Here is a 24,612-nt window from a genome sequence, read left to right as displayed (position 1 = left end):
GCACAGTACATACGGCACAGTGAGCCACGCAGTGCACGGTGAACGCCCCATGGCGTGGCACACCCCAGCACCGCACAGCTCCAAGTGGTACCTATAGCATTGAACACACCAGTGCCCCATGGAGTAAAACCTATGGCACGGCACATCCCAATGCCCCATGGCACGGTGCAGTACCTATAGTGCCCCATACATGGTGCAGAACTGATGCCATGGGCCCCCATGGCACGGTGCAGTACCTATAGTGCCCCATACATGGTGCAGAACTGATGCCATGGGCCCCCATGGCACGGTGCAGTACCTATAGTGCCCCATACATGGTGCAGAACTGATGCCATGGGCCCCCATGGCACGGTGCAGTACCTATAGTGCCCCATACATGGTGCAGAACTGATGCCATGGGCCCCCATGGCACGGTGCAGTACCTATAGTGCCCCATACATGGTGCAGAACTGATGCCATGGGCCCCCATGGCACGGTGCAGTACCTATGGCACAGCAGACACGTGCCCCATGGTGCAGTACCCATAGTGCAGGATGCCCTGGCGGGGGGGGGTCTCCATCACCCAGCCCCTTCTCACCAAATCCTTTATTGCAGCAGCCCAGCCCCCCCCACCGGGCTCCTCCTTGGAAGCACAGGACAAAGAGGGGGGAAAAGCCGGATCCTGCCCAGTGCCAGCACCAGTTCCTGGGGCAGGATCGGCCCGAAACCTCCACCAAAGAGCAGGAAAACACCCATTGGGGGGGGGGGGGGATGAAGCAAGGTGCCCCCCATGGCAGGGGCCAACCCCCATCAGATGCGCACGGTGTTGATGCGCAGGGGTTGGACGTTCTTCCCATTGGCGTGGCTTTGGCCGGGGCTGAAATAGGAGCAGAGCTTCCCGGGAAAGCGCTCCCGGAAGGTGTAGAGCCAGGACATGTCGTCGGCGTTGTAGAAGATGAGGAGCCCTTTGTCGTAGTCCAGGAAGACCCCCACCTTCTCCAGCTTGCTCTTGACGTTGAGCCGGGTCCAGGGCTCGGTGCAGGCGCTGTACTGGTTGCCGTCGTGCATGACGATGCAGTAGAACCCGCGGCTGGGCTGGATCTGGATGCTGCCCTTGCGGGTGACGGCTTCGTGCGCCAACCCGATCATCCACTGGGTCTTCTCGGACACCACCACCTCCCAATAGTGCACCCCAGCGCCGAAAGCCTCCGAGCCCAGCACCGAGACCTCCACGTCGAAGCGGCGGGGGGAGTCCTGCAGCGGCTGCGGGTGCAGGTTGCCGTAAGCCACGATGGTGCAGTCGTCGGACAGGATGAGGCGGTGGTGAGCGGTGCCAGGGTCCAGCGTCAGCGCCGCCGGCACTGGGGCAAGGGATGAGGGGGATTAACGGGGGGATAACGGGGTCAATGCAGCGCCCAGAGCCAGCGCAGGCGGCTCCCACCACTGCGGTGGGGAGAGGGTCGCTGGGGTTCTCAGCCCTCGTTGGTGATGTCCTGGCCCTGTCCATCACCGGTGCGTCCTCACCCATCACCGGCAGCGTTCCCATCCTCATCCATCACCAGTGCCATTCCCATCCTCATCCCTCACCAATGCCATTCCCATCCTCATCCCTCACCAATGCCATTCCCATCCCCATCCCTCACCAATGCCATTCCCATCCTCATCCCTCACCAATGCCATTCCCATCCTCATCCCTCACCAATGCCATTCCCATCCCCATCCCTCACCAATGCCATTCCCATCCTCATCCCTCACCAATGCCTTTCCCATCCTCATCCCTCACCAATGCCATTCCCATCCTCATCCCTCACCAATGCCATTCCCATCCCCATCCCTCACCAATGCCATTCCCATCCTCATCCCTCACCAATGCCATTCCCATCCCCATCCCTCACCAATGCCATTCCCATCCTCATCCCTCACCAATGCCTTTCCCATCCTCATCCCTCACCAATGCCATTCCCATCCTCATCCCTCACCAATGCCATTCCCATCCCCATCCCTCACCAATGCCATTCCTATCCTCATCCCTCCCCAGGACCCCCCCCAACCCCTCATCCATCCCCTCCCCATGCCCTCACCGGGATGGATATCCTGGAACAGTGATTTCCAGATGGTGTACTGCAGCGGCCCCATGTACTTGGAGGTGGGGAAGTCCTCATAGGTCAGGTTGGTCTCATGGATCTTCCCTTTGAGCCTGTGAAGGAGCGATGCGATGGAGCATGAGGATGCAGGGGGGGGGACCGCAGCATCCCCGCGGTGTCACCCACCTCTCGGAAAGGGACGCGACGCCGGCCAGGAAGACGTGTTTGTCAGCCTCGGCCAGGCGCTCCTGCAGGATCTGGCTGCCCTCCTGCACCCTGCGCAGCTGCTGGCTGCAGCGCTGCATCTTCTGCTCGATGTCGGTGATGGTCCGGGCCGTGTCGGCCTCCAGCTCCTCCAGCATCGCCTTCTGCCGCTCCCGCAGCAGCCGGTGCAGCCGCTCGAACGCCTCCCCGATGGTCACCCGCAGGCTCTTGGCTGAGGACTTGGGGGGTGGAGGGGTCAGGACCCCCCCCATGAGGCTTTGATCCCCCAAAGAGACCTTTACAGCACCGTTAACTCAACCCCAGGGGCTCCAAGGGCGGATATTTCACCCTATAGATAAAGCTAAACCACGGCACTGCTGGGGATGGAGGAGATCAAACCTCACCAAAAGGTGAGCAAGGAGATAAAGGGCTCAGACAGGGTTGCAGATAAGGCAGAAGCTCTTCCCTGTGAGGGTGCTGAGGCGCTGGCTCAGGGTGCCCAGAGAAGCTGTGGCTGCCCCATCCCTGGCAGTGTTCAAGGCCAGGTTGGACACAGGGGCTTGGAGCAAGCTGCTCCAGTGGAAGGGGTCCCTGCCCGTGGCAGGAGGAGCTTTAAGGTCCCTTCCACCCAAACCATTCCGGGTTTCCGTGATTCTATGAAATATAAACTAAAAAGGAGTTAAAAAGACAACTAAAAGCAGCCCTGAAGGGAACATCGTTTGCTCCCTCTTTGGGATCAGCAGCCTGATGGGCTTCATCGAACTGCCAGGGGGTTTTGGGGTAGCAGCCCCATGGAATGGGGGGTTTGGAGTCTCTGGGGTGCAGGGAAGGGCTGGGGGTCGGGATGCAGGCCCTGGGGTGGCTCCTACCTTGGTCTCGGCCAGCTGCCGCCGCAGGACGTGCAGAGCTTCCGTGTGGCCGCGCTCACTCTCCTGCAGCCCCTGGAGCTGCTCCCGCAGCTCCCGCTGAGAACAAAGCCAACAAACAGGGATCAAACAGGGATGTGGGGGGAAAGGGGGTCCCAGGAGGCAGCTTTCCTGCTCGGGGGGTGATGGGGGGTGTATTCCTGAGGAACCCATAGCACCCCAATGAGGGCACCCAAAGGCCACAAGGACCCCCAGTGTGGATGGAGCAGGGGAATCCCATGGGAGCAGCTGCAGAAGGGCACCTGGATTGATGGACAGACGCAGATGGGAGGAAGCTGTGGGGCTGATCCCATGGGGTGCAGGGACAGATGGACAAAGGAGCTCAGAGGTGCAGCTCAGGGCAGGGATGATGCTGCATGGGAGGGGGGGAGGGAGGGATAGAAGGAGGAAAGGATGGATGGCTGAATGGATGAACAGATGGAAGGAAGGAAGGAAGGAAGGAAGGAAGGATGGATGGAGGGAGCGATGGAGGGAGGGAGGGAGGGAAGGATGGGTGGATGGAAGGATGGGCGCATGAATGGAAGGATGGGTGAATGGAAGGATGGATGGATGGATGGATGGATGGAAGGAAGGAAGAAAGGAAGGAAGGATGGATGGAGGGATGGAGGGATGGAGGGATGGAGGGAGAGAGGGAGGGAGGGAGGGAGAGAGGGAGGGAAGGATAGGTGGATGGAAGGACGGGTGCATGAATGGAAGGATGGATGGATGGAAGGATGGACTGATGGATGGATGGATGGATGGAAGGAAGGATTGGTGGATGGATGGAAGGAAGAATGGAAGGGTGGATAGATGGATGGATGGATGGATGAAAGAAAGGAAGGAAGGATGGATGGATGGATGGAGGGAGGGAGGGAGGGAAGGATGGGTGGATGGAAGGATGGGTGCATGAATGGAAGAATGGATGGATGGATGGATGAATGGATGGATGGAAGGAAGAAAGGAAGGAAGGATGGATGAATGGATGGAGAGAAGGATTGGTGGATGGATGGAAGGAAGAATGGAAGGGTGGATGGATGGATGGAGAGAAGGAAGGATGGATGGAAAGAAAGAAGGATGGATGGAAGAATGGAAGGCGGGATGGATGGATGGATGGAAGAAAGGAATGGATGAATGGATGAATGGATGGAAGGAAGGATAGAAGGACAGATGAATGGATGGAGGGAAGGATGGGTGGATGGATGGATGGAAGAAGGGATGGAAGGAAGGAAGGATAGAAGGATAGATGAATGGATGGAGGGAAGGATGGGTGGATGGATGGATGGAAGAAGGGATGGATGGAAGGAAGGAAAGAAAGAAGGATGGATGTATGGAAGGATGAATGTAAGGAAGGAAAGAAAGAAGGACGGATGGATGGATGGAAGTAAGGATGGATAGAGGGAAGGAAGGATGGGTGGAAGGAAAGAAGGATGGATGGGTGGAAGGAAAGAAGGATGGATTGATGGATGGATGGATGGATGGAAGGAGGGAAGAAAGGAAGGCTGGACGGACGGACAGGCCCACCTGCAGCTCCTCGAACGCATCGTCCACATTGGTGACCTGGTGCTGCTCGTGCATGGCGGGCTCGTCGCAGAAGAAGCAGACGACGGCGCGGTCGGTCAGGCAGAAGAGCTTGACCTTCTCGTGGTCCTTGCAGGGGAAGGGGCTGCGCTGGGCGCCCAGCAGCGTGTCCAGCGGGAAGGCGCTGTACCGCTCCACGATGTTGGCCAGCTTGAGGCTGGGGGCCAGGGTGGGCTCGGTGAAGGTGCGGCGGCACTCGGGGCAGTCGCGGGTGCCCTGCGGCTCCTGGCGCACCCAGTGCTCCGTGATGCACCGGCGGCAGAAGTAGTGCTCGCACCCGAAGCTCACCGGGTCCTGGTAGATGCTCAGGCAGATGGAGCAGAGCAGCTCGTCCTTCAGGCTGCAGGCCATGGCGGGGCTGGGAAAGGTGGGAATGGGGTCCTGGAAAGGGAATGAGGGGAGGTGGGTTTGGGGATGCTAACTGGGGGGGTGGGATGGGGGGAACTGGAGGTTGGGAGGCAATTGGGGGTTGTAATGGGGGTATTGGGGAGCGGGATGCAATGTGGGAGGAGGAGGGATGGAATGCGGGGACCTGGGGGTCAGTTGGCAATTGGGGGTCTGGAGGGATGCAATAGGGAGAATTGGGGGTCAGGATGCAATGGGGGGAGGTGGGGGGATTGTAATGGGTGGAATTGGGGGGCGGGACGCAATGGGGGGAATTGGGGTTGCAATGGTGGGGTTGGGGGGTTGCAATGGGGGGAATTGGGGATCAGAATGCAACGGGGGCACTGTGAGGAGGGAAGACTCCCTGCCCCTCAAGCAGGGGGAGGACTTAGGGGTCAGGATGCAAAGGGGGAGCTGGGGGTGCAATAGAGGGACTGTGAGGGTTGTAGGGGGGGAATTGGGGGTCAGGATGTAATGGCAGGGTCGGGAGGGGGGATGGAACTGGGGGTCAGGCGGCCGTTGTGGGCTGGGGGATACAGTGGGAGGGAATGGGGGATCAGGATGCAATGGGGGAACCGCGGCGGGTGCAATGAGGGGGGATTGGGGGTGCAGGTGATACGGGGGATCCCCAGAAGGGCTTTAATAGGGCGGCACTAGGGATGAAGATGACAATGGGGGACCCGGGGCTGAGCCTGAAACGGGGGCACCCGAGGGGCGTCTGCACCGGGGCTGCAACGTGGGGCCGGGGATGAGGCTGCATTGGAAGGGACCCAGGGGAGCGGCTGCACCGGGAGGACCCCGGTTCGAGACCCCCCGTCCCCTCAACCCAGCTCCCGGCAGGACCCGGGTTCGAGACCCGCCCCCCCTCCCGCCGGTGCCCGCTGCCCGCTGCCCTCACCCAGCCGGTGCCGGTGCCGGTGCCGGTGCCCGGGATTGGGGGGGGGGGGGGCGGTGCCACGATCCCGCCGCCGCTTCACAGCGCGGCCCCGCCGCGACGGGCGGGGGGGGGGGGGGAGAGCGACGCGGAGGGGGCGGAGCCGCGCGGCACTTCCTGCCCGCCCCCCCCCCCCCGCTCCCCCCTCCCGCAGCCACAGTGGTGCCGCCCCCGCCCCATTGTCCCCCGCGCGGCGCGGCCCACCGGAGCGCACCACCGCCCGCCCGCGGGGGGGGGCGCTTAAAGGGGCCGCGGCCCTCGGAGCTCCGTGGTGCCCTCCCGCGGCATCGCCACACGTGTCCCGTCCCCTCCGTCCGGGCACTGCGAGGGACAAGGGATGGGTACAGCGCAGGTGATGCTGGCGCCGGAGCTGCTGAGGAAACAGCCGGGTTTTACCCCAAATTGAACCAATTTGGCCAAAAATCACTTAAAGAGAAGTTTTGGGTGATGGGTGTCAGCTGGGACCCTGGACCACGGGGGGACCTGTGGGACCTATAGGACATATGGGGACCTATGGGACTTGTGGGGACCTGTGGGGACATATGGGGACCTATGGGGGTCTATGGAACCTGTGAGGATCTATGGGGACCTGTAAGAACCTACAGGGACAAGTGGAGACCTATGGGACCTGTGGGGACATATGGGGACCTATAGGACCTGTGAGAATCTATGGGGACCTGTAAGGACCTATGGGGATCTGTGGAGTCCTATAGGACCTATGGGACCTGTGGGAACATATAGGAACCTATGGGGTCCCATGGAACCTATGGCACCAGTGGGCACTTATGGGGACCTACAGGCACCTATAGGACTTGTGGCAACCAGTGGGGTCCTATGGAATCCTATAGGACCTGTGGAGACCTGTGTGGACATATGGGGACCTGTGGGGACATATGGAAACCTAAAGGACCTGTGATGATCTATGGGGACCTATGTGACCTATGGGGGCCAATGGGCTTTGCCAGCGCTGGCTGCCCCATGGCAAGGCTTTACCCCCCCCCAAAGATCCCTTTGGTCCCCTATTGAGCAGAGGCCAGGGGCTGGGGGGGGGGTGTCTCTGTGTCCGGGCAGACGGAGGCACAGGGATGGGGATGCAATTCCCTGCGGTGGGAATGAAGCTGCATATTTCGGAGGCAGCGGGAACGCTGGTCCGGAGCCAAAGGGAACAAACTGCTCAGCTCCGGCTGCCGGCACCCCTCTTTTCTCACCCCAACCCGGGCATCCCCCTTATCCCATCCCCTCCTTTCAGGGAATAACCACCCGCTTTGTTCCTTTTCCCGACAGGCCCAAAGAGCTTGGAATAAGCCCCCCCCCCCCCCCCCTTAAAATAATAAACCCAAAGGGCTTTGGTTGGTGGATTTTTCCCTGCTTGTTTTTCCTGCATTAGGAATTCAGGTCTTGTCTCCCCTCGGGGACCCACCGGGGACCGGGAATGGCTGAAATGAAATCATCAGACAACAGGGATGGAGCCAGCTCCGATGGAGATAGACCAAAATCCCCCTTTTTCACCCCAAATCCAGGCTCGGGGCTGAGGGGGGCCCCATCCCAGGTCGTTAATAGCTTATTCATTGATGTGGTTGGGAAATGGGGGTGATGGAGAGCGTTGTCCCAACGGATCCCACCGGGAATGCCGCTGCGCATCCCATGAGGTGATGCAGGAAAACCACGGGGCAAACAGGGAAATTAATCCTGGTTAATTAGTTTAATTGGCTTCATTACCTCCCAGTAACCCCAGTGTGAGGCCGGGATCCCGGCCATGCCTTAATTCCCAGGATTCTATAGGGATACGCAGCCCTTCTCCATCCATGCATCCATGCATCCATCCCGGCTCCGGCGTGCCGCAGCACGCCAGGACAGCGCTGCCAGGCATGGAAAACCAAGGAAAACCCGTCTCATTGCCACGTGCGCCACGTGTGCCGGCGCTGCCGGAGGGATCCGTGCTGGAATCTTCCCTTCACCGCGGCCGGATGGAGCGGTGCTGCCGGCGGCATGGGCACGCCGGGACGTGCTCCCGCGGCCTGCGTGCCTCCATGGAATGCCGGGAGCGGCCTTTGCCGTTGGAGACCTCCCTGTTGTAGGGGTTTCATCCCGGCTGGAGGATTCCCTTTCCTTATGGATTCACCGGGAGCACGAGGCCGCGCGGAAGCCGCCCCACGCCGGCGCCTTTCATCTCCTCAGTGCTTTGCAAACATTAACTAATTAATTCTAATTAAGTCATTACCTCATTAGAGCCCAACCGCCCGCTTCCAGGAGCCGGGAATCTCGTGAACCTCCTGCTTTTCTTTCCCTGCCACCAAACATCCCCAAACCTCCCACCGGCGGATCCGGGGTGAAAATCCCACTTTTTGGGTTCATGAACCCGGAAAAGCCAGGAATGAGGATTAACGCCCATCCAGCGCCGGGAATGCCGCATCCCCCGTGCGGAGGTTCCCCACCAGCTTTATATGGAAAATGAGGGATTTCTCGGGAAGGAAATGGGATGGAGAAGCTGCAGAGAGGCATTTCCCAAAGGATTTCCTGCCCGCTGACCTGCAGCCAGGGACAAAGACTTTGGGGACACCGAGGAAGCCTGGTGCGACCCCTTAGGAACCGCGTTTTCCCATCGGGACAGCCCTGGTTGCTCTCCATGGACCCAACCCGATGGGTTTCCCAAAGCACCATCTGGATCCGGCGATGCCGGTGGGAAGGAGCAGCGGTGCCAGGGGGGGATCATGCAGGTGCATCAGCCCCAAAGCTTTACCGGAGTCCCACTGCAGTGATTTACAGCACGGATTTCCCTCTGCTCCTGCCTTCCCTTCCCTCTTATCGCGGTCGGATCTATGCCGGGGGCAAACCCAGCCTGGGATCCGTGGGTTTAGCGCTATTCCCTCTGGTCTGCGTCCCGGGATGGAGCCGGGCACGGGTTTATCATCATTCCATGATTTCATCCTTGATCCCTGCATACCAACCACCTCCCCAGGAAAGGGGCCCCATTCCCACACCCAAGGCTAAATCCACCCGACGCAGAGTTGGAACAAAACCCTGGAGCGCTGCTTATCCCATCCAGGAGACGTTCACCACCCCTTGGAGGACCCCCCCCGTGTCCTCCGGTGTGGATTTGGGGTTGGAGAACCCCATTCCCAAAAAGAGGAATCTCCTACGATGCTTCCGAGATTCCCGACCGCCGCTTGCATCACTGTGGGCACAAAAAGCCCCATCAGGAAAAGCAGCGGCAGAAGTGAAAGCACCGATGGGAATAAACCCAGCCAAGGGGAACTCGGTGGCATCAGGGACGTGCGCTGCTGGCTTTGGGGACATCAGGGAAGATCCGAGATGTTCCCGGCTCTCCCAGTGTCCTGGTTTGGGGGGGGGGGGCTGAAAATGAGATAAAAGGGGAGCTTGGAGCCACTGGTGGGGGTCTCCATGATGAATGCATCCAGGACCTTCCGAGATGGGAGATGCTGGGCAATGGGGTGAAGGCCTCTTGGAAGCTCATCCCAAACCAGGAGGATCCTAAGACACGGACAGAGGGATGTCCACAGCTTGATGGAGACCCCTTCCCACCCGACTCATCCCATCCTCATCCCCACCCTATCCCAATCCCAACCTGTTCCATCCCATCCTAACCTGTTCCATCCCATCCTCTTCCCCATCCCAATCCTATCTCATCTCATTCTCATCCCCACCTCATCCCATCCCATCCTTGTCTTCATCCTCACCCATCCCCATCCGTCTCCTCTCAATCCATGCCATATTATCCTCATCCTCACCCCATCCCAATCCATCCCATTCCAACTCATCCCATCCTCATCCTCACCCCAACCCAACTCATCCCAACCCACCACATTCATCCCATCCTACTCCATCCCATTCCTTGTCCTTCTCCTTCTCCCCCCTCCACCTGTGTCTCGGAAGCATCATTTGGGTTGGGGATACCCATCCAGGGCATCCCTCTCCTTTTCCTTTGGGAAAACTTGAAATAAATCCCACTTTTCCCCTTCTTTTACCTATTTTTACGTTGTAAATTGAGACGCGCCATCATTCCCTGGACCACGGGGAGGACGGTGGGGAACCGGATGGAATTTGCCCCCCCTATGGGCTGTATCCACATTCGGGGTGAGGCTCTGCAATGGGAATACAGGGATAAACCGATGGATAAATCAGGTTAAATCACAACCAAGGGGCTCCCGAAAGGAGGAGAAAGCGAATGGAGGCCTGAGGGGCTGCATGGGGGGACCCCGAGATGGGAGGTACCAGAGGGTCTATGGGGGGGCCCCAAGGGGTTGGAGGGGCCAAAGATGGGGGGTGACATCCTGAGGGGGGACAGGAAGAGATTTGGGGGTGCTGAGAAGAACCAGGGGGCCAAGGAGATTGGGGGGCACTGAGGATAACGGGGGGGGGTTTAAGAGACCTGAGGGTGCTGAGGAGGTTATGGGGGGCTGAGGGGAACCAGGGGGAGAACTTGGGGGGCTGAGGGGATCCAGGAGGGCTCAGGTTTGGGGGGGTTGAGGGGAAGTGGAACTGGGGAGGGAGGTCCTGAGGTGGTTATGGGGGGCTGAAGAGGTTATGGGGGTCCTGAGGATGTTATAAGGGCTGCAGAGATTTGGGGAGCTGGGGATATGGAGGGGAACCGGGGGGACCCAGGAGGGCTGGGGGTCCTGAGGTGGTTGTGAGGGTCCTGAGGGGGAAATGGGGGTGCTGAGGAGAACCGGTGGGTCCTGATGTGGTTATGGAGGTGATGAGACAGTTATGGGGGTGCTCGGACAGTTATAAGGGTCCTGATGCAGTTATGGGGGTCCTGATGAAGCTATGGGGGTCCTGATGCAGTTCTGGGGATGCTGAGACAGTTATGAGAGTCCTGATGTGGTTATGGGGGTCCTGACACGGTTATGGGGATGCTGAGAGAGTTATGGGGGTCCTGATGAGGTTATGGGGGGTCCTGATGCAGTTATGGGGATGCTGAGAGAGTTATGGGGATCCTGATGAAGCTATGGGGGTCCTGACACAGTTATGGGGATGCTGAGACAGTTATGGGGGTCCTGATGCAGTTATGGGGATGCTGAGACAGCTATGGGGGTGCTGGGACCATTATAGGGGTCCTGACGCGGTTATGGGGGTGCTGTCGCCCCTACAGAGTGCCCATAGACCCCTGCATCCCCCCCGAGTCACCCCTCGGTACCATCGGCAGCTCCGCTGCGGCGCTGGGGCGCTCGGGTGCGTGCGTGCGCGATCCCGCACCCGTGCCCCGCGGCGGGCGGGGAAGCGGCCGGGGTTGGAGGGGGGGGGGGGGGGGGGGTGTAGAGGGAAGGCGGCGCCGTCCCCGTCTGCGGGTGCGGGGCCGGGGCCGGGTCCGGTGCGGGGCTGGGCGGGGGCAGGGGCGGGGGCGCCGGCGCCCATCTTGCCCGGTGCGGCGGAGCGGCGGACGGCGGCAGCATGGCTGTTGGTATAGGAAGTGTCTCTTTATCCTCACCGCTCCTTCACCATGCTCGGGGGGGGGGGGAGGGCTCTTTCTCTCTCTCTGTGTGCGCGGTCCCGTGTCCCGTGTCCCGTCCCCCCCCCTTCATTTCACGTCGCATTTTGGGTCGGTTTCGGCTGTTTCGGAGCGGGTTTCTCGCTCCCCCCCCCCCCCGCGGCTCGCAGCGCTGCAGAACATGGCGGCCCCGGCCCCGCTCCTTTCTGCCATTTTTGTTTTCCTTTTGTCTGCGAATTTTAATAAAACCGTCTGAGAATGTGGGAGAGGCGGCGGGGGGGGGGAGGGGAGGGGAAAAACACCGGGGGGGGGGATGGGGATGGGGATCCAGGCCGGGCCAACCCCCCCCGCCCCCCCCCACCTTAAACCCCCTCCATCCCCATCCGTTTATGTCTTAAAAGGCACCGAAATGCGAGAAAACGGCTTAAAAAGGCGCCCCCCCCCCTCCCCCCCCCCGGTTGAGGGTTTCAACTTCGCTCGACGGCAAAGTTCGCCTTTTTGCACCTCTGCTGCTTTAAAATCGCTGTTATTTCACCCGAATCCCCTCCTTTTTACTCCCCCCCCCCCCCCATTCGAGGAGGAAGAAGAAGGAAAAGGAGGAGGGAGGAAGGGGGGCAACATCCAGGGAAAATAACCCGGTTTTGCTGGATTTTCTCCTGTTTTCGCTCCCTCTGGATGGTCTAATGGAAAAGTTAATTGCGGCTGAACGTACCTATTCTTGTGGAGGTTGCATGTTTGGGGGGGGGTGTTGGGTTTTTATGGATTCATGGCTTTTTCCTTGCAGGGGGTGGCAGAAGAAGCGCCGGGGGGGGGGGGGGTCGCTTGTTGTTATCCTTATAATGCTCATTATAATCTCGATTCTTTCTGTTTTTAACCCCGTTTTTCCCTGCCTTCCCCTCGCTTTCCGCGTTAACCGGTTTTGTCTCGCTGGCTGGAAGGTTTTAACGGGGAAGAAGGAGAAGGAGAAGGGAAGGGAAGGGGGGGGCTGTGTTTTTACATGGCGTTTTGGCAGGAATGCAGCACAGCCCGAAGCCGAGGACCCAAGCCTCGGCGCCCACCGAGCTCCCTCCCATCCCCTTGGATCTTCACCCGCATCCCGTTCCCATCCATGATCTTCCCCAGGCCACGCCGGGGGCCCGGGGGGGGGATGTGTGTGTGGGATGCGCGTGTGTGAAGGTTTTAACCCAGGAATGGGTTCATTTGCTGGCGTTTAGGGTTTTTTTTCTCTCCTCCAAGGTCGGAGGATGCTCTTTGGGGGGGGTTATCCCTGCCCATTGGCCAAACCCATTGGGTTTGTAACCCGGAGGCCTATGGAGATTATAAAGTGATTGGTTGGGGGGGGGGGGGGGGGGAGAGAGAAAAAGTTTTGGGGCCCTCCCAGCGTGCAATTTGCCGAGGGGATGGATTTGGATCCCGATTTTCCAGCCAGCTCCGCGTCCCTCGTCCTCACAAAAAAAACCCCAAACCCACTGCTTTTTATTATTATTATTATTGTTATTATTCCCTTTTTTTTGGTGTGTTTTTCCCCTTTTTTTCCCTCTCTATTTCCAGGAAAACCCCCACGTCCCCACGGGTCGGGTAGGTCGGAGCCGCTTCGCTTTTGTTCCTCCTCCTCCTTCTCCTCCTCCTCCTCCTCCTCCTCCTCCTCCTCTTCTTCCTCCGCTGCGGGATCTGGCGCGCCGGGGGCTGGCGGTGGGTTCGGGGTGTGTGAAGTTCTCCTCCCTTGTCCCCCCCCCCGTAGAGAAACGCCCCACGTGCGGCACCCGGTCTCAGCTAGAGCTGGAGATGGACGCGGATAAGGGCAAGCAGCGCCAGTACTCGCAGAGGTGGGCACGCGGCTATGGGGAGATGCTTCGGGGGGGGGGGGACGGGGGACACGGGGATGACGGGGACATAACCCCCATAGGCACCCATTTACACCCTGAATGGGCACGGATGTGGGTCCGTGCCCCACCGCGGCGCGGGGGTTGCGTGTGGATGTGTTGATGGAGGAGCAGGGCCGCCCCAAGGGTGGGTTTTGGGGGGGCCCCCCTGTGTGTGAGCGGTTGCGGTTTCCGTTGTGCGAGACGGGGATTGATGGGCCTAAAATCTCCCTTTTCTCCCTCAAATCCCATCCCCGCCCCCCCCCCCCTTCCCCTTTACTGTTTTTCCCGTAAAACTGTGGATTTTGGGTCCGTGGGTGCGATGTCACGACAAGTGCATGTTGGATTCGGTGTCTCCTCGGCGTGACCACCCCGTGCCTCGGTTTCCCCACCTGCTGGCACCCATGGGTGCTCTCCCGGCTGCTATGGGGGGGGCTGGTTGCCCCCCACCCCTGGCTGGCTGGTTTGTGGGTGCTGCCTTTGCCTTTGCTGGTCTGTTTTAGGGGGTCGGGGGGAGCACGTTACCCCCTCCCCAGCACCGGTGTGTTTTGAGGGGGGGTGGGCCCTGTGTTCAGCGCGAGCATCACCCCGCGGGCACCAGGTTTCCCTATGGGGTGTCCCCATGTCGCTATGGGTGACGGGACAGACAGACACTGATTGAACCCCATCCTCCAGGAGCATCGCCTCCCTGGTCCCCCCTCTTTGGTGCTCCCCAGCGTGGCTTTGCTTGGCTCCTCATCCCTGCGCTCCCCCACCTTCCCCATGCAGGGACCCCCATCCCAGGATGAGGTTTTCCTTAGGGCTCTTCTGGGGCTGGATTTGGCTGGAAAGCCGCAGGAGAGCCACCAGCGAGCGGCCCTTCGGGGGGCGGAAGCCGGGGGGGGGGGAGCGGTGTTTAATTGGTTCCATCTTGGGTGAATTCTTCTGGCGCGCGCTCTGTGTGTGTCCCCCCCCTCCCCGAGCGATGGGGGGGGGGGTTCGGGTCTCGCCCGTCCTTGTCTGCGCCCTCTGCTTTGGGGTTCATCCCTTTGGGATGGGGTCAGTGCCCCATGGATGGGGCCGGGCGCCGCGTCCCGCCCCGGCGGCTCTGGGATGGGGTTTTGGTCGCGGGGCACTCGCTTTCCCTCTGGAAACCCGCCTGCTCCAGGCAAACCCATTGGTGTGTAAGGGGGGTACGAGCGCGTCCTCGTAGGGAACAGAGGGGCCGTGTCCTTATGGATTGGGGGAAACTGAGGCACGGCGCGGGGCAGACCCAGGTTCTGCCCTTACCCGCTGGTGGTGGGGACACGGATCTGTCACCATCCCCGCTCTGCCCCATGGCTCTGAGGGTGTGCTTGGGGGGCACGCACCGGGGCCCTCACCCGCCGCGCGCCCGTCGGCTTTCCTGCGCTCGCCGCTTGGCATGGGGAGGGCGATGGGGACGAGAGACGCCGCGGTCGGGGATGCTGAGGGCTCTCTAAGGGCACGTTTAGGCACCCCCAGACCCCTTGCGGCACCCCCTTACCCCGTTTGCTGGTGCTCACTCGCTGCCCTCAGGGTCGCCGTGCCCCGGGAGCTGCCCCGTTTCCCCCGGCGGTGCCGTGAAAAGAAATCTCTTGTTTCTTTTTATTTCAGCGAAGGCGAGACAGAGAGGGCTGCCAAGGTAGAGGCGTTCCCTAGAGAACTGTAGCTTGACTTAGCGGCAGTTGGGTAGGAAGTTGCTGTAGTGAGCTCGTGCCCACCCGTGCCATCATCTACCTCCCATCACTCTGGAGCCTCCTCGACGCGTCTCCCCAGGCAGCTGCGGCCACCTGGCTCCTGAGGCCAGCCTGTGAGTACCAAAACACCGGCGTCTCCCCCCCCCCCTCAGCATCCTCCCCTCGCCCCGGCTTCTGGCTCCTCACGCTCTTCCTGCCCCCGGCCCCCGCGCAGGAACGTGAGGGGTTTGGGGCCCGTCGAGGGTCTCCCGAGGCGCTGCCGCCGTTATCCCGGTCCTCGGGAATTCGGGGTTCCAGCCCCTGGCTTTGCGGCTCTCTGCATCCTCCCGCTTCCTCTTCCGCATCCCCGCGCTCGGTGGCTGCTTTGCCTCCTGCATCCCTCGGGACACCCTTCGGCATCCCCTTGCTCTTGCCCGGGAGATGCTCGGTGCCGCTGGAGAGCTGGTGCCAGGGGGGGTTCCCCCTGCTCAGCCAAAAACTGGGGTGCAGGGAGAGCCCCAGCACCCCCCCACTGCCCGGCAGAGCCGCGCTGCAGCATTCCCATCCCTCATCATTTCCATTTTAATGGATTTTCTTCCCTTTTTCCCTCCCTTTGCTGCATGTCAGCGTCCATTTTTCATAGTTAGCTGAGAACATAGGAAAAGGGAGGGTTTATGTATATACATATTTAATGTTTATCCTACCTGCTTTCCGCTCCCCCCCCAGCCATCCCAGCCCTGCGAGGGGGCAGCCGCTGCACTCTCTCCCAGTGAAACATTCCAGCATCAAATCGCGACAGGAACAGGGATTTTCTCCTTCTTTTCCTGCTGGTTTTGGCACGCCGACCGCTCCTTCCCCCGTTCTTCCGCGCAGGTCCAAGCTTTTCCAAACCCTCCCTCATTTATTTACCAGACCTCCCCAGGAGGAGCTGAGGAGGGGGGGACACACATGGGATATTTGTGCTTTCCTCCCCGAAACACCCTTCGGGCCTTCGCCACCCGCTCCGGCTCCACACCAGGCTCCTGGAGTTGGTCACAGTGATTCCTGCTGCATCCCAGTGATGCTTTGGGCACTTTGCATCCTTCTTGGTGCCACCGATGGCTCCGTTGGAGCCTGGCCCGCTGTTGGGATAGGCAGAGGGATGGATGGATGAGGGATGGATGGATGGGGAGGACAGAGGGAGCTCACAGAGCACCTGCTGTGATGGAGAGCAGCTCCAAAACTCCCTTTTCTAATCATAGCTCCCGCTTCCTGTTTTCCCACACCGCGGGATGCTGCCGGAGCGGTGGGGTTTGGACCCGGGTGCCCGGAGCCTGTTCCCAGCATTCCCAGAGGGAGTTTTCCCTGTTGCCACCTCTTCTTTTAGCCGCTTGTGCCGTCACCCCCTCATCCCGGTGCCCCCCATCCCGTGCTCCGCATCCCGAGTGATCTCACGTTATATATAGGTAGACGGTGGGTGGGCAGCACATGCGTCCATGTATAACTATAGGATAGCTGGTGATGGCCGCGTGGGGAAGCGCATTCCCTATCCCAGAGCAGGACTCCCAGCTCTGCTTCCATGCAGAGCCTGGGGGATACAGTGGATGGAGGGAAAACAGGCGGAAACCCAACCTTCATTGCGAGCATCCGGGTCTGGTTTTGCTCCAAAACCCCCAAATGCGGTGCATGGGCAGCCGGGAGGTGCCGGAGAGCGGTTTGAGGTGGGAAAGGGGATGTTTGGTGCCTGCCGTTGGGATCTGCCATGGAAGTGGTTCCTGTTCCTCGGTGCTGCCAACAGCTGCAGTTGTGTTGGTTCGGGGCACCCCAGAACGCGCCTGTTCTTGGCACTGCGCCGGATCACCAGGGTTTTCCCCCAAAACTGAGCCTGGAAAGGGCTTCCTATGGGAGCAGGGATGCTCCCAGGTGCAGCGGCACCGTTCGGAGGAGCCCGGGGGCTCTCCCTACCACATTTTCCCTGGCTGCTCATTCCCTGCCACCAATCCCATCGCCCCGAAGGCTTTCGGGATGCGCTGTGCCAGAGGCACTGGTCTCGTTGATCCCGGGATCCTGGTTTATGTTACGGCTCCCAGGGGATGCATTCCATTGGGGTACACTTGACCCTCGATACAGGGCACGGTGATGCCCGTTCACACCAGTGTCATCTTCTCCCCATCCCCTCCCGGCTGCTTCCTGTTATCCAGGGATGGATTTTGAGTTAATTTCCAGTTAATGTCCCCAAAATGTTGGAAGTGTCTCAGTAAACTCCCTGGGCCCGCTGCGCCGGCTCTTCTATGGTTCTGCTCTGGTTCTGCCGTGGTTCTGCTCTGGTTCTGCCGTGGTTCTGCTCCGGTTCTGCCGTGGTTCTGCTCCGGTTCTGCCGTGGTTCTGCTCTGGTTCTGCTCTGGTTCTGCCGTGGTTCTGCTCCGGTTCTGCCGTGGTTCTGCTCTGGTTCTGCCATGGTTCTGCTCTGGTTGCGCTATGGTTCTGCTCCGGTTCTGCCGTGGTTCTGCTCCGGTTCTGCCGTGGTTCTGCTCCGGTTCTGCCGTGGTTCTGCTCTGGTTCTGTCATGGTTCTGCTCTGGTTGCGCTATGGTTCTGCTCTGGTTCTGCTATGGATCTGCTCTGGTTCTGCTCTGGTTCTGCCATGGTTCCGCTATGGATCTGCTGTGGTTCTGCTGAGCTGCCTGTGGCTGTCACCGGTCACTTCCCTTGGCAGTGGCTCGTTTCGGGTGCTGGGATCAGCAGGATGCACCCGGGGTTGCTGTGGGTCCCGTGAGCCGCCGTCCGCTCGCCCTCTCCCATGGCCGTGTGTTCCCGCCCGCCTCTGTTCCCTCCTGGAGGAGCAGCAGGTTCGGGGTTTTCCTCCCAGATTCCACCCCCTCCCTTCCCCCTTGCCCAGCTGCATCCTCGCTGGTGGTCGGGGTCTTCCAGGCAGGAATCCCCTGGATGCTGGGGGGGGTTCCCTGCTCCCAGAGCCTGAGGGTTGTGTCTTTGGGGGTCGGTGCGGTCCGAGCCCCAGGGTGGGGAGAGGGGAGATGGGGTCCCTGCGGTTCCCGGTGCCATTCCATGACCATTCCCGTCTCTCCCTGCAGGATGGCGGAGCCTCGCTTCAACAACCCCTACTTCTGGCCGCCCCCCCCCACCATGCCCAGCCAGGTAAGACCCCCCCCGGCCGGGATGGATGCACACGGGAGGGAACACAGAGTGGGGGGGAGGCTGGGGGTCCCCTGACCCTGCCTTGTGTCCCCCCACGCTTCCAGCTGGACAACCTGGTCCTGATCAACAAGATCAAGGAGCAGTTGATGGCGGAGAAGATCCGGCCCCCGCACTTGCCCCCCACGTCGGTGGCGTCGCAGCAGCCGCTGCTGGTGCCGCCGTCGCCCGCCGATGGCAGCCAGGCCATCATGTCCCTGCCCAAGCTGCAGCAGGTCCCCGGGCTGCACCCTCAGGCCGTGCCCCAGCCCGACGTGGCCCTGCACGCGCGGCCGGCCACCAGCACCGTCACAGGTAAAGCCCAGCGCGGGGCATCCCCCTCTATTGAGGACCCTGCAGGGAGAGAAGAGCAGAGGGGACCCCTCATAATGAACACAACCCCCCCCTGCCCTGGGTTCTCTTTGCCCCCCCAGGGTTGGGGCTGGCGTCTCGGGCACCCGCGGTCAGCACCTCCGAGTCCAGCACGGGGACGGGTACCACCACGCCATCGACCCCCACGTCCACCAGCCAGAGCCGCCTCATCGCCTCCTCGCCCACCCTAATCTCAGGAATCACCAGCCCCCCCCTCCTCGACTCCATAAAGACAATCCAGGGCCACGGCTTGCTGGGGGCACCCAAGGCCGAGCGGGGCCGTAAGAAGATCAAGGCGGAAAATCCCTCGGGACCGCCGGTGCTGGTGGTGCCCTATCCCATCCTGGCCTCGGGGGAGACCGCCAAAGAGGGGAAGACGTACAGGTAGGCACCCCCCAACCCGCTCGATGGGGGGGGGGGGGGGGCCGGTGGGGTGCTCCCCCCCCCCTCAGCCCAGCCCGGTCCCTGCGGGGTTCTCGTGCCCCCCCCTCCAGGTGTAAGGTCTGCCCCTTGACGTTCTTCACCAAGTCGGAGATGCAGATCCACTCCAAGTCGCACACCGAGGCCAAGCCCCACAAGTGCCCCCATTGCTCCAAGTCCTTCGCCAACGCCTCCTACCTGGCCCAGCACCTGCGCATCCACCTGGGCGTCAAACCCTACCACTGCTCCTACTGCGAGAAGTCCTTCCGGCAGCTCTCCCACCTCCAGCAGCACACCCGGTGAGGGCACGGAGGGACCCGGGCGCCCCGGAGCCCGGCTTCCCCTGGGGGCGGTGGGGTCTGCGCCCCGCGTCTCTCGTGACACCCTCATTGTCCTCACTGCGCTCGTTGTCCCCAGCACCTTCTCCATCCCCTCCATGCTCATCCATCCCCACCACCTTGGTCATCACCTTCATTGACCCCACCGTGGACATCTGTTCCCATCACGTCAATCCATCCTCATCATCCCCACCACACTCATCCATTCCCACCATGCCTGTTGTTGTCCCCATTGCACTCATGATCCCCATAATGCTCATCTTCTCCACGACCTTCATTAATCCCACCACACCAATCCATCCCCACCGTGCTCATCATCCCCATCTTCATCAATCCCACCATGCTCCTCTGTGCCCACCACACCAATCCACCTTCACCATGCTCATCATTCCAGTTCCTTCATCATCCCTACCACCTTCATTTTCCCCACCATACTTATCATCCCCATCACACTCATCATCTCCACTGTTCTCATCATCCTCATCACCTTCTTCATTCCTGCCATACTCATCCATCCTCACCACTCTCATTATCCCTGCCATGCTCATCATCTCCACCACCTTCATTGACCTCACCACACCAATCCATCCCCACCATGCTCATCATCCCTACCATCTTCATTGACCCCCACCATGCTCATCATCCCTGCCATCTTCATTGACCCCCACCATGGTCATCCATCTCCATCACACCAGTCCATCCTCACCACACTCATTATCTGCTGCATCTTCATCATAGAATCACAGAATGGTTTGGGTTGGAAAGGACCTTAAGATCAACCAGTTCCAGCCCCCTGCCATGGGCCCGGACACCTCACATGACTTCCATGGTCTCTACCACCTTCACTGTCCCCACCATGCTCATCATCCCCGCTGCTTTCATCATCCCCACCGTGATCATCATCTCCACTGCCCTCATGGTTCCCATCACCTTCTTCATCCGTGCTCTGCTCATCTATTCCCACCATGACTATTGTCCCCACTGCCCTCATCATCCCCACAATGCTCATCTTCTCCATGAGCTTCAGTGATCCCACCACACCATTCCATCTTCACCATGCTCCTTCATCTTCACTGTGCTCATCATCCCTGCCACGCTCATCCATCCTCACCAAGCTCATCATCCCTATCATCTTCATCAGTCCCACCATGGTCATCTATCCCCACCACACCAATCTGGCTTCACCACCTTCATCGTCCCTACCACCTTCATTGTCCCCACCATGCTTATCATCCCCATAACGGTCATCATCTCCACTCTGCTCATTGCCCCCAACTCCTTCTTCATCCCTGCCATACTTGTTCATGCCCACCGTGCTCACAATCCCCACCATGTTCATCATCTCCACCACCTCCACTAACCCCACCATGGTTGTCTGTCCCCACCACACCAATCCATCTTCACCATGCTCATCATCCCCACCACACTTGTCTGTCCCCCCCATGCTTATTGGCCTCACTACCTTTGTCCTCCCCACCATGCTCATCATCTCCAGTACCATCATCCCCACCATGCTCATCCATCCCTACCACATTATCATCCCCATTGCCTTCATCATCCCCACCATCTTCATTTGCCTCACCATGATCACCTGTCCCCATCATGCCAGTCCTTCCACACCACACTCATCTCCTTCACCTTCATCATCCCCATCACACTCATCTGTTCCCACCACCTTATTGTCCCCACTGTCTTTGTTGTCCCCACTATGCTCATGATCTCCAGCACCTTCATCATCCCCACCATGCTCACCCATCTCCACTGTGCTCATTGCCCCCACCACCTTCTTCATCCCCACCGCACTCATCTCTTCCTCCTTCTCTTATTGCCCCCACTGACTTCCTCATCCCCACTGCACTCCCCATCTCCAGCACCTTCATCCCCTCCGGTCCCACGTCTCCCCCGTGCCCCTTTGAGCTCTTTGCCCCATCCCTGGCGCCCCAGCAGTGGGGCATGACCCGATGCGTCCCCCCCGCTGCAGCATCCACACGGGCGACAGACCCTACAAGTGCCCGCACCCCGGCTGCGAGAAGGCCTTCACACAGCTCTCCAACCTCCAGGTCAGTGCTGGGGGGTACCCCAGGATGTGGGGGGGGGGGAGTACCCCAGGATGGGGGGGTGTGTGGATTTGGGGGCACCAAAGCCCCCCCGGTGCGGGGCAGGGGGGGTCATGGCTGCCGTGACCCCCCCCGGTGCCACTCCGCAGTCCCACCAGCGCCAGCACAACAAGGACAAACCCTACAAGTGCCCCAACTGCTACCGGGCGTACACGGACTCGGCCTCGCTGCAGATCCACCTCTCGGCTCACGCCATCAAACACGCCAAGGCCTATTGCTGCAGCATGTGCGGCCGCGCGTACACCTCGGTGAGAGCCGGCGCCCGGAACACCCTGAAACACACCAAAACCACCCTGAAACATCCCGTAATGCTCCCTAAACACCCTGAAACACCCCCCAAAACACCCCAGAACACCCTGAAACACACCAAAACCACCCTGAAAGATCTCGTAATGCTCCCCGAACACCCTGAAACACACTCGGAACACCCCAAAACACCCTAAAACATCCCAGAACACCCTGAAACACACCAAAACCACCCCAAAACACCCTGGAACACCCCGAAACACCCTGAAACACCCCTAAAACACTCTGAAATATCCCAGAACACCCTGAAACACACCAAAACCACCCCAAAACACCCTGAAACACCCCCCAAAACACCCTTAAACACTCTGAAACGCCCCAGAACACCTTGAAACACCCTCAGATCAGCCCAAACCACCGCCATAATGCCCCTATAACACCCCAAACCCACCCTAAACCACGCTGAAACACGCCAAACTACCCTGAAACACCCCCAGAATATCCTGAAATAACCCAAAACACCCCTAAAACACCCTGATACCCCCAAAACCACCCTGAAAGATCCCAAACCACCCCCCGAACACTCCATAACGCCCCCAAAACACCCTAAACCACCCTGATACACCCCATAACACCCTGAAACACCCCCAGAACACCCTAAACCACCCTGGAACACCTCTGAAACACCCCCAAACCACCACCCAAAGAACCCCAGACCACATCAAAACACCCCAAAACCTCCAAAACGCCCCAGAACCTCCCAGAACTACCCCAGAACCCTCCAGAAGACCCCAGAACACCCCCCAAAGCATGCAGAACACCCCAGAATACCACCCAACACCCCCAAACATCCTGAAACACCCCAAAACCCACCCAGAACACCCCCAAACACGCCTGAGCCACCCAGAGCATCTCAGAACACCCTTCAGATCCCCTCCAAACCCTTTCAACCCCATCACTGACCCCCCCCCAATTCCATCATTGGCCCTCAAAACACTCCAGAACCCCCTAACACCCCCAAAACCCCCCTATCACTGCCTCCCGCAACCCCATCACCATCCAAACCCCACCAGAGCCCAGCAACCCTAGCCCTGACTCCCCAAACCCCATCATTGACCATGAACCCCCCAAAACCCCATTATTGACCACAAAACCCCATTATTGACCATGAAACCCCCCAAACCCCATTATTGACCATGAAACCCCCCAAAACCCCATTATTGACCACAAAACCCCATTATTGACCATGAAACCCCTCAAACCCCATTATTGACCATGAACCCCCCCCAAAACCCCATTATTGCCCATGAAACCCCCCCAAAACCCCATTACTGACCATGAAACCCCCCAAAACCCCATTATTGACCACAAAACCCCATTATTGACCATGAACCCCCCAAAACCCCATTATTGACCATGAACCCCCCCCAAAACCCATTATTGACCATGAACCCCTCCCAAAACCCCATTATTGACCACAAAACCCCATTATTGACCATGAACCCCCCCAAAACCCCATTATTGACCATGAACCCCCCCCAAAACCCATTATTGACCATGAACCCCTCCCAAAACCCCATTATTGACCACAAAACCCCATTATTGACCATGAACCCCCCAAAACCCCATTATTGACCACGAACCCCCCCCCTCAAACAGGAGACCTACCTGATGAAGCACATGTCCAAGCACACGGTGGTGGAGCACCTCGTCAGCCAGCACTCACCGCAGAGGACGGAGTCTCCCGGCATTCCCGTACGGATCTCCCTCATCTAGCAGGGCTTGGAGCAAGGAAGGGGGGGGAAGGCACGGACAGGATCATCCCCCCCCCCATTGAGGAGGAAGAGGAGGAGGAGGAAGCAGCCCCCCCCCCCCCCCCCCCGCAGCACCGCAGCCCCGGGGCTGTGTCCCCGCAGGTTTGGTGATGCCCAAAGACGGATTCGGAGCACTTTGAACCTCTGCGGTTTGGTTTGGTTTTGGGGGGGGAAAGGGGGCAAAGATGGGGGGGGGGGCAAAGGGGGGGGTCCCCCCCTTGTCCCGCTGTTCCCCCGCCGTTTGGATACAAATATATATATATATTTATTGGCCAAGAACTTGGTGCTGCTACAAACCAGGAATGAGCCCCCCCCGGGTGGCAAAACACCCGCAGCTTTGGGGGGGGGGTGTCCCACTGTTGCCCCCCCCCACCTCCAGGACTGAGAGCAGGGGCCCCCGCTTTGGTTTGAAACGTTTTGGGGGGGTTGGTTTGGGGTTTTAATGCGGTTTTCTTTCGGGGGGGGGGGCCCTTCAAGGGCAAAAGCAGCCGCTGGGCCCCCCCCTTTTCCCATCACCCCCCCGCCCCAAATCCCTATTACTGGGGGGGACACTCGCTTTGCCTTGTGCCTGCCGGCCCCGGGCGCCTGTACATAGACCCATGGGGGGGCCGACCCCCCCGTGCCCCCCCTGTGTTATTTTTTATACACTTTTTACGCCTTAAACTCACCCTTTCTTTGGGATTTTTATTGGTTTTTCCCCATGGGGGTGTTTTATTTCCCTCCTTTATTAAGTTTTAAACCCCCCCCTTTATTTTTTACCCCCCCCCTTTATTTTTTACCCCCCCTCGATGTTGTACTCCCCATAGTGTAACCTCATTGTCCGCATGTTAATACCTGTAAATACGCCTCTTCTACACTAAACCCCCCTGTCCCGTCCCGTCCCCCCCCCCAATTTGGGGGCTTTTTTTTATGTTCCTGATGGAATCCTGCCCCCTCCCCCTAGAGTTAGACCCGACCTTGGTAAAAAAGGGGAAAACGAGGAAAAAAAGGCAAAAAAATACAAAGAAAAGGAAAAAAAAGAGGAGAAAAAGAAGAAAAAGGCAAAAAAGCCCCTCCCCCACCCCTCGCGTTGTGGGTGAT

At 59.6% G+C, this 24,612-nt stretch overlaps 2 protein-coding genes across 2 annotated transcripts; one reads left to right on the top strand and one right to left on the bottom strand.

Moving 5' to 3' along the window:
• Positions 1 to 789: 789 nt before the first annotated feature.
• LOC308228126 (E3 ubiquitin-protein ligase TRIM62) lies at positions 790 to 5,101 on the bottom strand (the record flags this gene model as incomplete). The annotated part of the gene is made up of 5 exons (XM_080631248.1): positions 790 to 1,340; positions 2,061 to 2,176; positions 2,250 to 2,506; positions 3,137 to 3,232; positions 4,694 to 5,101. The coding sequence occupies 5 exons, from the start codon at positions 5,099 to 5,101 to the stop codon at positions 790 to 792; spliced, it is 1,428 nt and encodes a 475-aa protein (XP_080487374.1).
• A 10,709-nt stretch (positions 5,102 to 15,810) lies between these two features.
• On the top strand, positions 15,811 to 23,523 carry ZNF362 (zinc finger protein 362). The gene is made up of 7 exons (XM_080631233.1): positions 15,811 to 18,189; positions 18,294 to 18,540; positions 18,660 to 18,981; positions 19,092 to 19,316; positions 21,337 to 21,415; positions 21,562 to 21,720; positions 23,378 to 23,523. Exons 1-7 carry the CDS (start codon positions 17,980 to 17,982, stop codon positions 23,492 to 23,494), a joined length of 1,359 nt encoding a protein of 452 aa, XP_080487359.1. The 5' UTR covers positions 15,811 to 17,979; the 3' UTR covers positions 23,495 to 23,523.
• Positions 23,524 to 24,612: the final 1,089 nt, after the last annotated feature.

This window comes from Psittacula echo (genome assembly GCF_963264785.1).
Source record: "Psittacula echo genome assembly, chromosome: 17".
Lineage (NCBI taxonomy): Eukaryota > Metazoa > Chordata > Aves > Psittaciformes > Psittacidae > Psittacula > Psittacula echo.
Note: the sequence above shows the minus strand (reverse complement) of the source record. Positions and strands in the feature narration are given on the sequence as shown.